The 17,519-nt window shown below is 33.0% G+C and overlaps 1 protein-coding gene and 1 long non-coding RNA gene across 4 annotated transcripts in view; one reads left to right on the forward strand and one right to left on the reverse strand.

Annotated features, from left to right (window-relative positions):
• Positions 1-17,519, reverse strand: part of LOC115878664 (solute carrier family 12 member 9) — a 39,356-nt gene that overhangs the window by 5,086 nt on the left and 16,751 nt on the right. For all 3 annotated transcript variants that reach the window (XM_030895217.1, XM_030895216.1, XM_030895218.1), the window contains 4 exons: positions 15,462-15,596; positions 6,673-6,869; positions 6,406-6,619; positions 2,869-3,022 (listed from right to left, as the gene is read on the reverse strand). In XM_030895217.1, the coding sequence (XP_030751077.1) occupies positions 2,869-3,022; positions 6,406-6,619; positions 6,673-6,869; positions 15,462-15,596 (700 nt within the window). The remainder of the gene's footprint in view (positions 1-2,868; positions 3,023-6,405; positions 6,620-6,672; positions 6,870-15,461; positions 15,597-17,519) is intronic.
• Positions 1,858-2,862, forward strand: LOC115878666. Its single transcript, XR_004049582.1, has 3 exons — positions 1,858-2,009; positions 2,223-2,338; positions 2,666-2,862. It is a non-coding gene; the product is annotated as an uncharacterized LOC115878666 (long non-coding RNA).

Consider the following 17,519-nt stretch of genomic DNA (forward strand, 5'->3'; position numbering starts at 1 on the left):
CTATCTTTTCGATGTATTTCAACAATGCCATCGACAGCCCAACCATCCGCCAAAAGTGCTGCGTGTCAACTGGTTTTTAGAGGCGACGCGCCGCCGCACAGTGATGCAGAAATTCCCAAGAGCGGCAGAAAATCAAAATATCAAAAGTATTTTTTTTTTAATTATAATTTCACTCGTATAGTTCCTAATAGACCATATTTTCAGAATCGTCAAGATTTTTGAATGAAAATGGGCCCATTATTAATCCCTGATAAGAAATGTTCGAGCTTATAAAATTATTAGCTGAAGCTAAAATATTTTGATTAAATTTTGTTTAAATAAAATTAGTGCGTTTAACGTTGGTGATAAATTAGTTAAAAACTGATGGTACTCTGAGAAAGTACAATGTTTTCAACTGTTTTTCCTCATGGTAATTCTTGTTTTAACTTCCCTGGTACCATAAAAAAATCAATAAAGACCTTGATGTAATTAAGAACTGCTTAATCTAAAATCACATTTTATGTAAGCTAATACAAAATGCTCCAAATTGCTCCAAAAAAATATGATGTATGTTACAATTATTAGCCTTTTTTCTTCATAACTACGAAGTTTCATGACCAACATTAGCCCACAAATACCCTTTAGGTTGCCTAACTCTACCGAAAACCATGGTTTAGTTTTCCAAAATAAATTACGTATGACAGTATATTACTGGGTGTTTCTTAGGTGCTGTAAAATATTGTTGTTGGTTATTTTTAATTAGTTTTAGAAAGGAAACTGTAATATATTTTCTCTTATTCAATTTAATTTTCGATATACAAAGTACTCAAATTTAAAAATACTTTTTATTGTGTAATTTTAACTAGCTTTTCCCTGTTAAGCCTAAGTTTTTATTCGTTTTGTGCTTATATGACATTAAATTTAATATTATTAGAAATCGCATTAATTTTGAATAATTATTGTTAATATAAACTAAAAAGACGTGTCAATGTGTCTATCATGCGTCAACAACTTTTATAAAGAATGTCATGCACCTTCTAGATACTAATTTTCTCGGATATAGTAAGAGATCACCAAGACTTCTCGTGTCAAGTAAAATAGAACAGCATCCTGAGGCTCCAAAACTTATTATAGATTAAATTATTCTATTTTTTTATCCATTTGCTAAATCCATCTTAAATATATTATCCATCTTATCTAGAAGCTTTAGGATAATTTTTAGTTTATTTTTCTTGCGTATTAAATTCTTGTAACTAAGTTCTAATTATCATCTAAGTATAATATTTTTACCACAGGTAATTACAGATATTTCTAAATCATAGAACATTTAAAAATATAATTAAAATTAAATGGTTGTAAGTGAACAACTGCTTGCATCTAATGCGAAAAGAGCGCTCAGTCTTTTAGATGTTTTGGTGTTACCCTTAATCAAGGGTGTTACTTTCATTAATATCTAACTACATAAAAAATATACAGATGTATTTACTTTCTTTTTTTTTCTATAATTATTAGTAATGAGCACAGATAAAAGATTAAATTTAACATTCCTAATTTTTTGTGTAGAAATTTCCTGTCTTATAAATATAGAACTATATAGAATGTGGATAACATAGGAGGTTGCAATACTGCAAGGTTTAGATACACCGTAGAGAAATCTCAGGTGAATAAACAAGTGGCACTAAAAAGTTTTTTAAAATTTCCTGGAAAATGCCAAGAAACATTTTTTTTCCGCAAAAAACCTCGTAGTAGTGTTTCTAGGCTAAAAAATATACTACCAGTTAAAATACTTGCACTTATTTCTGAGGCACCCTGTATAAAAGCGATCGATAAAAGAGTAATTAATACAATTTTTAAAATAAAAAAACACAAAAAGCAAGCGTCGCTACACAATGGAAATAAGATTATGAAAATATGATGACAATGAAAAGTTGGTTTCCATAACAATGTATAATTTGTACTTTCTAAACCGTAGGGAGTTGTGATTATTTTGGAAATACGTGCAACGTTTAATGCACGTGGCGCAAAGGAAGGTCCTCGGAAAGATAAAAGAGTAATAATAATTTTTAAAATAAAAAAACACAAAAAGCAAGCGTCGCTACACAATGGAAATAAGATTATGAAAATATGATGACAATGAAAAGTTGGTTTCCATAACAATGTATAATTTGTACTTTCTAAACCGTAGGGAGTTGTGATTATTTTGGAAATACGTGCAACGTTTAATGCACGTGGCGCAAAGGAAGGTCCTCGGAAAAGATAAAGCTATTAAACGTTTCATACGTGCAATAAGGAAGGTTTGAAAATGTCGTGATGATGGAGATCGTTTTTAATGCTAATCGTATGGCGTGTATGCATCCGCGTAAGTATATACGATCCCTAGATCATCTATACCGCATGATCGAAAAAAAGGCGTCCAGTTGGCTGGGAAATGACGATCGATGACATTTCCCATATAAAATGACAGTACCTTCTATGTAATTTTATATATCGAGAAACTATGGTTAGGCTCGTTGAATTTGACACTTTATGTCAATTTAATAATATATTTTCGTACTTTTGTGCTTAGGTGTAAAAGTGTTTTACTTTTATGCCTAGGCGTTAAAATGACTTTTTTATATTGTCAATCACGTCGCAAAAATTAATACTTTTGCGACGTTTGGAAAATAAAACATTTTTGTTTTTTTAGCAGATACGTCTATTATAAATCGTTGACGTTCTACTAAAATTACACTATATGAAGTCAAACTTCAAACTAATAATTACTACCTGATAAAGTAGTGGAAAAAAAATTCTAGTTGCGAAAAACCCAGAAAATTGTTCAAGACATGAATCCGCCACAAAGGTATAAGCATTTAAATTAATGTTTGTTATTCTCTATTAGTTACTCACCTTACTCCGGCTAGAAATAAGTAATTATTTTTTAGCAATGACGAGGAACTTGTCAAAGCAACCAAGAATGACATTGCCAAATAAATAATGAATGTAAAAGCCACTGCAGATAACGTTCCCCTTGGAATCGATTTTTCGGGATTTTTTAGTTCACCTGCCAATATAAAAACAAATTAATAAATTAAATTTCATAAAATTTTATAACACGCATATATAATACATTTTGTAAGCATTTTAATTAGGCTATTGGCTGAATGAATGCAATCAATGACTAAAGAATTCAAGGACAAATAACACCCGAGAGCAAATTGTTACCATGGCACCAAACAGTGACGTGGCCATATGGAGGTTGTTCTACATTTAAACAGTAAGTTAAAATTTATGTTTATTTGAAATACGTTCTTATTGGGATACTTGATCACTATTGATGTGGGGATACATGATCACAACATGGGATATTTGATCATACTGATGATGTATCCCCTATTGTTGGTTTTTAAAATTCGCAGGCAAGAGTCTTATTTGCAGGAGTCTGCTCAATTTGATTTTCTCTTTTAGATGCCGAGGATTTACCTATAAGCGAAAAGAAGGCGCAAAACCAAGAAGACACAAGAACTATCAAGACATCAAGAATTAACGCCCGTCAGTGTTGACAATTTAAAGGTCGGAAAATTTGTAATTGTAGTTTTTAAAGGAGGAAGAAGGCTATTATCTATGTACAAATATTTATGCGTGGTAAATTATGTTGATCATGACGATGGTAATGGTCATTAAAATGCACAGACGAAAGCAAAAAAATATTTTCAATGGTCAAATCAGATACTAGCGATGTGAAGTTTGAGGATATTATGGGAATAACTCCGGATCCAAATATTATTTTAAAAGGAGAACGAGTCGATTACACATTTCAGAAACCTTTAGATATATTTGAGAAGGCTTAATTTTTTGAAAGTTATATATACAATTTTGAATAAATAAATAAAGTTAACTATAATGATTTTCCTGTTTTTCTTTCTAAGTAGTTATATTCTCACTAAGTTGTACTTAATTTATTGATTTTTGCATTTTAAGTAGTTTTTATTAGTTGTTTAATAAGTGATCAAGTATCCCTTATCCTGTGATCAAGTATCCCACATCGTGGGGATACTTGATATATATGCAACAGATTAAAAAAACACATTTTTTTTGCTTAAGAACATTCAGATGGTTTTACATTCGCAAAAATATTTAGATAACTGTTGGTAGAGAGAGATGTTAGCCTTTGTTCAATTATTTAAAAAAAAATTATTGCATTTTTACATGGAAATATAAAACAGTGATCAAGTATCCCCCACTTCCCCTACTTATTTCAAATATCGATCCCCTCATATCCATATCATTATCTTCCTAACCTAACCTAACCTAACTGAACAATTAAAAAGAAGAAAATATAAATATCTGCATTTTGAAATCTAACTTGGCATATATAAAACCGGGTTAAAGATAAGAAAATTGGCACATGCAGCATGACTTAGCGTTCCGAAGAAACCATTATATCAGGTTCCGGTTTGACATTTTCACTGTATCTTTTTTATAAAATATGCGAATAGCTGCTCTTATTTTAAACATATTTTTATCAATATACAGGATATATTTTTTAAGATGTATTTTCAAACTAACGTTGTACAGTATGTCCTCGGATTGTCTTTACAAGAGGAAAAACTTTTTTATTATTAACTTTTTGAGAAAAATGCATTCTGCATAAAATTCTTTGCTTGTTTTAAAATAGTTAATCCCGTTTATACTTTTGCAAATTTCAATACCGTTTTAGAGAAATTTATAAAAAACATGAAAATATGGTTGATTTTTTTCTTGAAGTCCCAACTTTTGAAGTCCTAAAACTCAAAAGGTATTTCTATTGTAATATAATTTCGATTTCATTCTTTGATACATGCTTATTATTAATTTTGATTTAAGTCATATTTTTTGCTGTTGCTAAAGTATAACATTTTCCGACAAGTATTATCACCCTTTCCGTAGCATTGACTAAATAAATTTTGTGCTTTTTTAACATTTTAACATAGATAAATGCAACAAGTTTAGACTGGAAAGCCCGTAAAAATTTTAGGTCGCGAAATTATTTTGGGTCGCGACCGTTATACGCGATCTGGCGCTGCTATAGCGGTCGCTAAGAACAACGGCAAACAAAAACAGAAATAATTTTCTCTTGTCAAAGTCAGAATCTTCAAAAATCATAATAATCTTTCAAAATCTAAACCGCTCTCATTAAAGAAATTCCGAAAAGTGTTTATAGCGTCCATTTTCAAAGTAATAATTGCTATCTTGTGAGTTTAATTCAAGTTTTATTTACTCGAACCGGTGATAATTGTGAAAAGTGGCATTAAAAACTTAAAAGCTGTGCTGTGAAATGTGAACTGCAAAAACCATCGTGGATCGTGGCATAACGTCGGTTTCCAATGCTTCATAGGTATTTCATACATACGTCCTTATATAAAATAAAGTTTCTTGTATGCAACACACTGTCTTTTATTTATAAAATTAAACGAAAATAATAATAAATTTGAATAAACAATACTTGGCGATATAATTCCGGAAAAAGCCGAACCGCTCCGAAATTTTCAAAAGTTTTGGGTCGCGACCGTTGCAAGAATAGCGCCAAATAGTGTTTACATTGTCCTTATGGGCACTTTCCAATCTAAACTTGTTTCATTTATCTATGCATTTTAAAACAGCGGAGAATATGACGTTAATAAAAACTCTATCAATAATCTATCAAAGAATGAAAACGTAATTATATTACCATAGAAACGCGTTTTGAGTTTTAGGACTTAAAGGAAAAAATTAAACCATATTTTCATGTTCTTATAATTTTCTCAAAAACGCTATGGAAATTTGGAAAAGTATAAACGGGATTAACCATTTTAGAACAAGCAATTTTTTTTATGAAGAATGCATTTTTCTCAAAATATGTCAATAATAAAAAAGTTTTTCCTCTTGTAAAGACAATCCGGAGATATACTGTATCTATTTACCTCAGCAAGCCCTTTCGGAATGATAAGTCACCCTGTAATAAGTTATAAAAAATATTGCCATAATTTATGAGCTCAACTTTTTTGTTCCCACACATTTTTTGTATTAGCTTTTATTAATTTGCCCGTTTGGTTCAACATTTTTAATTCCTATGAACTGTTTCCATAAAAAAAAACTAATCAATAAGAATGTGATGATTTAAGTTTAAATTATATATTTTAAATTATATAATTTATAACGGTCACAGATTGACTAATAACGAAAAATGATGTCTATTTGTCTTTTGCTATAATATAAAACGGGATATCATAACATTTCATTAAAAAAAAGGTCGAATGGTCATAAAATAGTTTAAGTTTTTATGTGAACTAGCTTTTAAATCATTATCAATAATAGTTAAGATTATTTGAATAAGGTCTTTCCAAACTAACTAATGCCACACGAAAATCAAAAATGCATAGCCCATCTATTTTAAGAAACGAAATATTCGTAATATATTATAATTACCGCTCAAATTTGCTCCAGCCATAATTCCTGTTACACCAGAAAAAAGTACACCAAACACTGTGGAAAATGTGACCGCTTCTCCCCTAGCAGTGTAATCTTTACCATAATCGGGAAATAGATTGCTCTTCAAAGTATCTAAAAGCAATCCAGTGTACGTCTCATTGACGTGATACGTAGCATTTTGTATTAACGTATTTGAGTCTGGTATCGGCACCTATAAAGTGGTTTTTAAAATTGGCTACATTAAAATTCTACTCAAAAAATAACCTGAATTTCTCCTTGATATAAAAAACTGAAAAATGCAATAAGTAAAGCCATACAAACAATACTTAGTACAAAAACTGTAGTTTTAGCAAACATTGCGGCTCCTATTAGACATATTATTAAATTTAATATATTTAATAGACTACAGTATAAAAATTCCCACCATCTGCCTCCAGGAATTACACCTTTAATAAAATAGCCTGAAACAAATCAAAAACAGTGTGGCGCCTATCAAACGAAGCGGAGGCTGCAAGGAGAACGGCAATTTGTAGAGGCAAATATAGAGTTATTTTTTTGTGTTGTTGAAATTCATCCCCTAAGGGGGTAAAATTAGACGTGATATTTTGTACAAAATATTAAAATCTGCATCAAGAAGTATGGAATTTTGAACAAGGTTCCTCAGTGAATTTTTGAAAATTCATCCCCTTGGATAGTAACACAGTTTCTAAAAAAATCTATATCTGCTTTAGAAGTGTAAAATATTGTAAAAATTGTTTCTTTAAATGATGTATTTATAATTGAAATTTGAAAAAGCCATTTTTGGCAATGTATCCCGTAAAGTGTCGTAGAAAAGTAGACTAAAGGTACAATTTATTTTTTAAAAATAATCCCGTTAATAATCCGCGGATAACAGGTGGCCGGGAGTGAAAAATTATATGAAAATTCATTATAACTGATACTAAAAATGTGAAACACTTTTATTTAAGTGCAAATAACTAAAATGTGAATACTTGTAGAATAAAATATAATTACGTTAAGTCAAATTCATAAAAATAAATTGTTAAAAAGATAGTGTACAATAAAAAGTATATAAAAAATAACGATCAAAAATTGAGGAATAGAATATGTTAACATGCTGAATAGTGATGTTGATTTTCGTTACTTTTGACTACTCGTTACTCGAGTACTAAGTAATCATTACAAATATTCGTTACTTTGATTACTATGATTACTTATTTTTACAAATTTTTGAGTCAACTTTCACCCCTTAATTCACCCTCTTAGGAGGTGAGTTTCCAAAAAATCGCTTCTAAGTACTCACTTTCGCCACTTAAGAAACCTCTATACCAAATATCATACCCCTAGGACTAATTTTAAAAAAATATATACAAAATTTCACCACTAGTTTTACCCCCTGATTTATATGTGAACTTCCAGAAATCGTTCCTCAGTGCTCAATTATGTCACCCAAGAAACCTCTGTACAAAATGTCATACTTTTAGAAACGATTTTAACAAATTTTTGTACAAACTTTCACCCCTAACTTTACCCTCGTAGGGGATAAATTTATAAAAATCGAGTATCCACTTTCGTCACTTAAGAATCTCTGCGCAAAATTTTATACTCATACGACAAATTTAAAAAAATCTACAAACTTCCACCCCTAGTTTCGGTAGTTTCATACCCTTAAAGGTTGAATTTCGAATTCAACTCAATTCCGAAAATCGCTTCTTAGTGTCCATACATAAACCCTCTGTGACCTCTGTGCAAAATTTCATACTCCTAGAACAGATTTTAACAACTTTTTATGAAACCTTCTATCCCTAATTTCAACCCCTTAGCGGCCAAATTTCCAAAAATCCCTTCTTAGTGCTCACTTACATCACTTAAAGAACACATTTGCCAAATTTCGTGTTTCTATGTCAAGCAGTTTCGGCTGTGCATTATAGGACAGATTTAAAAACTTTTATACCTACAATATTAACTCCCTAATTGCATTCCCTCAGAGGACGATTTTACAAAAATCGCCCCTTAAGCTTAATTACGTCACCCAAGGAGCGTCCGTGCTGTATAGCAGCATCCGGTTGACTTGATTCAAGTAAATTTGAACTGTGTCAACCGGGCTTAATGTAGCTTTTCTTCAATAATAATATAAAACATCATTATTTACAACACAACAACAATAATAATAATAATGTCTGGCCGGCAAGGGTAATGCAGCCAGCAGTACACCTACCGCTATCCTATGCGGAATCGGTACAGCCAGTAACGCCAGCTTTCCGCTGTCCTAGACCCTGTCCTAGTACTTATCCGCAATACTTACCTGTCCTAACCATTATATCCCTTACTTCCTTCTATTTTCCGAAATGCAATCCTCCTCCTGACATCTTGGAGACACACTGGGAAGGAAAAAGATGTAGGAGGTTTTCCCACCACCTTAAACAAAAAAGGAACCAAATTCAGAAGCGTCTGCACCCAGAATGGGCGGCTCCCTGGTCAGCGTCTGATCTCAGAGAGAGTGAGCAGCTGATGCACGTTGCTCGTGAAGCTTATTCACAACCAAATACCCATTATGATGGAGAAAATAATTAACCGAGCCTCGGATAATCTTAACAGCGAGGTAGCCCAGGTCGTCATCATGCGAAACCCTCCAAACACTCAAAACGTTTGTTCAACACCAAAACGTTCAATACCCAAACCAAACCAAAACAGCAATCAATCTTCAAGTGTAGACGGCAACTAAACACTGACTCTGTCACAACCTGGCCTGTCTAACACAACACCATCCTCTGATGAATCAACAAATTCTCGACAAAAATGGAGGATCGAAGATTATAAGGAAGTGATACGATGCTATCAATACGCTATTCAGAATAGAACAACCCGAAACGTGACACAGAAGACATTTCAGATATGGAGAGAAAGAAATCCGACCGCTTTTCCAAAAATGAATGCCAACACTGGCTAACCAACGACGCCGCGGCGCTTCATAGTTAAAAATAAAAAGTTAACCAGTATTGAGTTACAAACAATTGAACAGGAAGTGAAAAAAAACATAAGAATTAATCGAGCAACCTTGGAAGACCAGCAAAGTCTTCAAACCAACGACATAGAATTATATGATATGACTGACACAAACCAAACTGAAAATAAAGAAGAAACGTCCCTCGCAGTAACCGAAGATATAGTCGATCAAAAAGAATCCAAAAACAACAGAAATATTGAAGAACATAAAAGTAGAATCGAACATAGAAATTGAAATAAGAAATTTGGACCAAGAAGAAACTTACAAATACTTAGGCTTAGAAGAAGGAGACGGAATCGACAACAAGAGTATGAAGAATAAATTAAGGAAAGAATATTATAGGAGAATCAGAAAAGTGCTTGACACAGAATTATGTGCAAAAAACAAAATAAAAGCTATAAACACAATAGCAATTCCAGTAATGACTTACAGCTTTGGTTTAGTGGAAGGCCAAAAGAAGAGATAAATAAAATTGACAGAAAGACTAGAAAACTACTTACCTCAGGGAAAATTCACCACCCAAAAGACAATGTTGCTAGGATCTATATGAGAAGACTAGATGGAGGAAGAGGTTTGCTAGAGCTTGAGGAAGCATTTGAAACAATCATGGGACTGAGTGAGTACATAAAAGAGGAAAAAGATGAATTAGTAAAGATTACCAAGAAGCAAGACGAAGCAAGAGCAAAATACTCAATTACGAAGGAAGCAGTACGAATCAGAATGAAATATGACACAAATGAAGAAACATTCAGGAACATGAAACTGAAGATAAGAGAAGAAATAGAAAAGCGAAGAATAGAAAGATTAAAAGAAAAAATACTATACGGACAATTTATGAGACATTTAGATAAGAACTAGAGTAAAAAAAAAGAGTAGCATACAATGGTTAAATGGTGCAGGATTGAAAGGAGAGACAGAAAGCCTAATAATGGCTGCACAAAATCAAGCCCTAAGTACAAGATATAGACAAAAAAAGATCTTCAAACAAAATGTGGATAGTAGATGTAGATTATGTCAAGGGTCAGAGGAACACATTAGTCATATCATCGCTGGCTGTACAAGCTTGCCCGCTACTGAGTACACTCATAGGCACAATAAAGTAGCTGGCTATATACATTGGAACATCTGCAAAGCATTCGGAATGGAAGTTTGTGCGAAATACTACGAGCATATTCCTGAAACGATGAAGTAACAATAATAAGAACAATGAAGTAACAATAATGTGGGATTTGCCCATCATAACAGAACGACAAATAAATGCGAATAGACCAGGCATCGTGGTACATGACAAAAAGAATAAAACTTGCCAACTTATAGATATATCAGTACCAGACGATTCCAACGTACAATTAAAAGAAAACGAGAAGATAATGAAATATAAGAACCTAGAAATAGAAATCAGCAGAATCTGGAATGCAAAGTCTTGTACTATACCGGTTATTGTGAGCGCCTGGGGAACCATATCCAAAGGAGCAGAACTACATCTGAACCGCATCCCAGGAAAATAATCTATCCAAGAAGCCCAAAAGATCACGTTGCTCAGCACGGCTCACATCCTTCGCAAAGTGTTGAACTAAGTTACTTTGATCCCAGGCCGGGAACTGGACTTAGTCAATAATTACCGGAGAACTTCAACCGCCATCTCCGTGGAATATGTTAAATAATAATAATAATAACGCTTAAGAAAGAATTTAAGGAAAAATACAGGAGCCGACTAACCAAGCTTTTAAACACGTACCTTAATTTGCGAAATCTTAAATCAGCTGTTAATTCTTGGGCTGTATCAACACTCACGTATTCCTTTGGGATATTGAAATACTCAGATGCAGATCTGGATGAACTGGACCGACTTACACGCTGGCTGCTCAAAAAATTTAGATGCCACCATCCGCAATCTGCGTTGGAAATATTATACCGTAAAATGGGGTTACTTGGGACGTCGGGGTTACTTGGGACGCAACTTCGGTTTTTCTAATTTAACTGGCGGGAACAACGCAAATATAAACAAAACCTTAATTTAATGTTTTGGTTCGTTAAAGAACAATGTGTTGATATGATTTAATTAAAAGAATTCTATATAAAGTGATAGTATTTTACTTATATAAAAAAAATAAATGGGTGGCGGGAAGCAAGCTAAAAATAAGTGGTCGAAAACTTTATCTGTAAGAGGCAGTCAAAAAGTAAACAGGTAAGTCCAGTTACATTTCTTAGTTAGTTTTTTATGTTTCATAAATAATACCAATGTCATTGCTCGCGTCTAGATAATTTTTTAGATTGTAAAATATATTTTTTAAAAAAAGTCATGGTTTGGGGTAACTTGGGTGAACAATTGTCCCAAGTTAGCCGTTGGCCCAAGTTACCCCATGTTATTTAATCGATTTTGTTTTCAGTGCTCCACATGCCAAGAAAATATATTCGCAAAGTAGGCTCTAAAAATTTCACGACTTTGAAGAAAAAAAATATGGAAAGTGCCATAGAAGACATACAATCTGTAATGTCCTATAGAACAGTGGCAGACAAATGGAAGGCAACCAAATCAACTTACAGAGCAGTGTAAGAATCAGAATTTAGAAAGATAAGGAAGACCTACAGTTTTGAAAAAAGAGGAAGAAGACGAACTTATCAGAGGCAGTTTTATGAGAAAATCTACGAAAAACAACAAACATTTTGTGTTCCCAGATTTAGCTCATGAGTATGATATCACAGAGGATAAAATTGTGAGAATGTTAAAAGCAGAGGACGTGCGCATTACTAGAGGCCGCCATACATTTAATGGATTAAAAAATACTGGTTGGCTACAATAAAGAGAATGCAACCGATCTATTTTTCTTGTGTTTACAAAATGTTTTTTTTAGTTCCTTTTTGTCCTTACGATTCAAATCGTGACTTTGTTCTTATTATGTTTATTGAAGAAATTTTACATTTTCTAATGAATAAATAAATATTTCTAATAAGTTTACGCTAAATCGAGTTTTTCTTTCCTCTAAATAATTATCTGAGAAAAACATTTCAACTCATGATGTGTGTTAGTGTATTTTTTATTTTTTCTGCTGTCCCAAGTAACCCGTGAGTAGTTTAACATGCATTTTCGGTATAAACCGTTACAGTCCCATTTAACCCCAATGCGGGGAAACTTGGGACAGTAAATATGTTAGTTTTTTTTTATAAATATTCTTACATTAGGAGCCATTTATGATGCTTTATAGGTTAAATACATATGAAGAAAAATTTCTACACATAAATTGTTGCTTTGTCTTCACAAAAACATTTATAAATTACCACATGACTAAAAAAATTATAGTGAATTTGTCCCAAGTAACCCCATTTTACGGTACTTAAAAAGAAAAGAAGGAGGTAGATGTCTGCTGAATATTAAGTCATTGTATAAATCACAGGAACAGGGTATGAAAGCATATTTTATAAAGTCCAATAGCAACCTTCATAAATTAATTGTTAGGGAGGATAACAAATATACCCCACTGAATTTAAACACAGATAATGGTGATATCCAATGGTGAAACGACAATGGTTGATGCCCAACATTCTTGGCGACAAAAAATCCTTCATGGCAAGTTTCCTGCCTCTCTCGACGATCCAAATATCGAAAAAGAAAACTCCCTTACTTGGCTGAGAAAAGGAGTTCTGCACCCTGAAACTGAAGGATTTGTAATATCCATACAAGACCGTGTCATACGCACTAGAAACTATGAAAAACATATATTAAATAAAAATGTCCAGGATACCTGTCGAAAATGTGGAGCAGCTAATGAAACAATTGACCATGTCATAGCCGGATGTCAATGTTTATCGGACACAGCTTACCTCGGAAGGCACAACCAGATCGCTAAAATCATACACAAAGAAATTGCTCTAAAATACCGCCTTATAGAACATCCACCTCCTTATTATCGCTACTCACCTGAACCGGTCTTGGAATCAGCCCATTTAGTGCTTTACTGGGATAGCCCGATCATAACAGACAGAACCATCGACAACAGACCAGACTTGGTACTAATAGATAAGGACAACAAAAAGGCGCCAATAATAGACATAGCATGCCCTTTAACCCACAATTTACACAAAACTGAAGTAGAAAAAATACCAAAATATGAGAATTTGGCTGTCGAGCTGAAGCATGTATGGCAATTGAGCACAGTCGACCAAACCAAACCAATTGTAATATCGGCATGCGGGGTTATGACTACTAACTTAAGGAATAGACCGGCTCGGATTGTGTAAAGAACTCAGCAGTCTGATGCAAAAAAGTGTACTCCTCCAAACCTGTACAAAAGAAAATTTTTAAATGTGTAGCAGAATAAAATGAAGTTTTTTTCTGCCACATAGTAAATTGAACCAGCATTAGCTGAGAAAGTAAAACCAAAAAAAAATAATAATAATAATGCACAGCCGGAACTGCTGGACATAGAAACACGAAATTTGGCAAATGCGTTCCTTAAGTGATGTATGTGAGCACTAAGAAGGGATTTTTGGAAATTCGGTCGCCAAGGGGTTGAAATTAGGGGGTTAATATTGTAGGTATAAAAAAATTAAAATCTGTGTGACTATGAAATTTTGCACGGACGCCCCTTGGGTGGCGTAATTAAGCACTAAGGGGCGATTTTACAAAAATCGCCCTCTGAGGGAATGAAATTAGGGGGTTAATATTGTAGGTATAATTTTTTTTAAATCGGTCCTGAACTATGAAATTTTACACAGAGATCTCTTAAGCGACGTAATTAAATTCTAAGAAGCAATTTTCGGAAATTAGGTGGGTGAAACAACTGAAAATAGGGTGGAAGTTTAACTGTTTATAGTATTTATCATTTAGTTTATTGTATCGTACTTATACGTATACCTAATATGTATAGTATTGTATCGAAATGCAATTAAATGCGAGTTCTATGAAAATATAATAGTAATAATGATAATAATGCACAGCCGAAACTGCTCAACATAGAAACACGAAATTTGGCAAATGCGTTCCTTAAGTGATGTATGTGAGCACTAAGGAGGAATTTTTGGAAATTCGGCCGCTAAGGGGTTGAAATTAGGGGGTATTTGCCAAATACTCTCGATACTATTATACGACCATTGTGTTTTTATAGAATTCGCATTTGATAATACTTTTACAATGCAACACTATACATATTGTCAAGGTGTATGTGGCGCCATCTGTCGGAGAAGCGAGCAACTAAATCGCAACGTGTCAAGAAATCTGGCGAATTCACCAGAAAGTAAAAGAAGTATTACAGAATTCTATAGAAGGTTCTAGAAACAGTTGGTAGGGGTATATAAAAGCCCGCGCTCGGCAGTTGGACCAGTTTGAAGTTTGATAATACCGCGTTTTAAATTATGAATTAATTGGCGAAGGTGCCAGAAAAGTTAGAGTAATAGTAGTTGCATAAATTGTGTATTATAATCAGTATAAATTGTGTGTACAGAGTGAGAAAACATAAATTCGTTAAGTATTTTATCGTGAGTTTAAATTAGTGGACCCACAGAATCTGTAACAATATTACGTATAAGTACGACCCATGATAAATGCTAAATACTATAAGAAATAATAGTAATCAAAGTAACGATATGGTTTTAAATTCGGTACTCGTTACTTCGGGAATCGATGAGTAACGAGTAGTTACTTTTTCAACATCTCTAATGCTGAACATGTTTGAGTGAACGATCCGTACAGGGGCGACACCTGTATTAGGCTACGATTTTCCAGATTTCAGATTTTTTTTGTTTGTAAATAAATCTCTGCCATAGCTTAATACTACTGTAATAACGAAGAACAAAATTATCAGGCAAAACCGAGAGAAAGATTAGTCACGAAAACACGACTAAGATATTACTACCTGTAGACACTTAGTGTTTCTGCCTTTCGGCTTTAAAAAAGCAAACGAGGCACGAGGCAGCATTTACCTTTTGGGTAGTCATATAGTTTTTTTAGTCATGTTTTCGTCGTGACTAATCTTTCTGTGGGTTTTGGCCGATAATTTTGTTCTCTTTTATTATTATCTATATAAAGTATCGATCTAATTTTATTTACCTGAAGGTCCAAAATTTTCTACCAATCCTTCAACGCATCCAGAAATACAAAGCGCGCTGCTAACAATATTAGCAAAGAAAAAAAGACTCCCTATGGAACCACCAAATTCAGGTCCTAACGTTCTACTTATCATAACTGAAATAAATTAAGGAAATATTTTTATATAAAGACCAATTTTTGTAATGTATTATTGAGTTATCTCTCTCTTATTGAGTTCTCTCTTTTAAGAGTAAAATATATTTAGGTGCGCTCTGGCCTAAAACAAACAATATTTTAACCAACAGAGAAGAACACTGCACAGATAACCACACCTTTATAAAGCCTGGATTGTGATCTTTTCCTGTCAAGTATTAAAACATAGGTTTCTCTAACCATACAGTCAAGTAATAAAGCCACCCACGCGGGAAAGAGTGTCAAGTATTTCCAATATTTAAATGCACACAAATAATCTGTCCAATGACAAGATCCTTGACAGTGATAGATGTGTCTGTCATTTTATTTTCAAAGTAGTTTTATTTTATTTTACAAAGAATTAAGTTGGGTACAATTGCAACGCATAATAGAAAATTAATATATTTAAACTTTGAGTGACAAGTGATTACTTCAAAATATTGTGAATATTGAGTTATTTTATTAAAAACAATTACAGTATGTGTTAATATAAAACAAGTATGATGTATTTAAAAAAAACACCACATACCAAAAAAAGATATAAAAAAGATTTCCTGCTTTCAAGCCGTGTTTCAAGCTCAAGCAACTTCCTGCATTTATTCTTACATTTATCAATATAACTTATGTAAAAATAAAAAAAATAATATTTCAAAGAAATAAATAAAATACAACATAAATAAAACAATTTTTTTTTATTAATAATAACACTTATTGACTTTTATACCTTAAAAGTTGGGTAATTAACTTTAATTTTTGTAAACCAGTACCTTTTGGCATTATCACTCTGCAGTACTAAAATTTATTATTTACCTATCGTGTGCTGCTATTTTACAGATACTCCAGTTTTTAGTACCATATACGAGCTGGTATACAAACTTTATTTGTGGCTAATACAACCTCTGGCCTTAATCTCTGGCGGTCTCTAGGCACCGAATATTAACAACTGTAAACTATGGTCTGGGTCAACACTTAATTTTCATTCAAATTTTGCTCCACTTAATTAAAAAAAAACACGAAACACACGTAATAACACAGTCCAAAATGCAAAATATATATCATTTCTATTTGACATAATTTGACACAAAATTATAACCTATAATTTGTTAAGAGTTTGACAAATCTTAAGTCGAGTTCATGCGCGCGTCTAGAAAATGCCATGACGTGATGAACTGATCCCAGCCAGTGCGCATGCGTAAAAACCCGTATACGATACTCGGTCAGGTATTTCACGTGCAATCTAAACAAACAAACGGTAATTATTGGGAAAACTGGAAATCGTCCGATTTTCACCAAAATTGGTATACACCCTTTTTTGAGGTTGTAGATTACGAATCTGAACTTTCGTAGATTACGAATCGAATCTTTTTTTCTGGCGGTCTCTTACCGTTTTTCAGAAAAACGAAAAATTATTTCAACATTAAATTTTTCTTAATTCCTCATATTTTTAAGGTTTTCTAGCACATATTTTGTTAGGTATTCAATAAACAATGATGTTTTTGCTATTTTCTGTTACTTTTTTAACCAATTCTATGCATAAAAGAGGAAAATTGTTGTTGGGTTATGTGTTTCTGGCATTTAAAGCAACGTTGCCAATGCTAAACCTAAATTTAGCGAGTTTTTTCGCTTATTCTGGGATTACGAAAGGCGGTCGCCAGAAGAACGGCTCCTTCCCATAATTGCTATTTTACCAACGAGATCTGACTATTTATAAGCACGAAGTTGCACGAAAGGGTTTTGATTGCATTGGTTACAACTGCCATGCGGAGGGTGTTAATCTTTTGTTGTTATGTTATACCCTTATTTATATATTCTTAAAGTTGCTCAACCTCTCGACAAAATGTGCTGCCTCTGATGAACAAATCGTGAAGCTTTAAAGGAATGATTAGG

Source organism: Sitophilus oryzae, unplaced genomic scaffold, assembly GCF_002938485.1.
Source record: "Sitophilus oryzae breed Bouriz unplaced genomic scaffold, Soryzae_2.0 scaffold_1521_pilon_pilon, whole genome shotgun sequence".
Lineage (NCBI taxonomy): Eukaryota > Metazoa > Arthropoda > Insecta > Coleoptera > Curculionidae > Sitophilus > Sitophilus oryzae.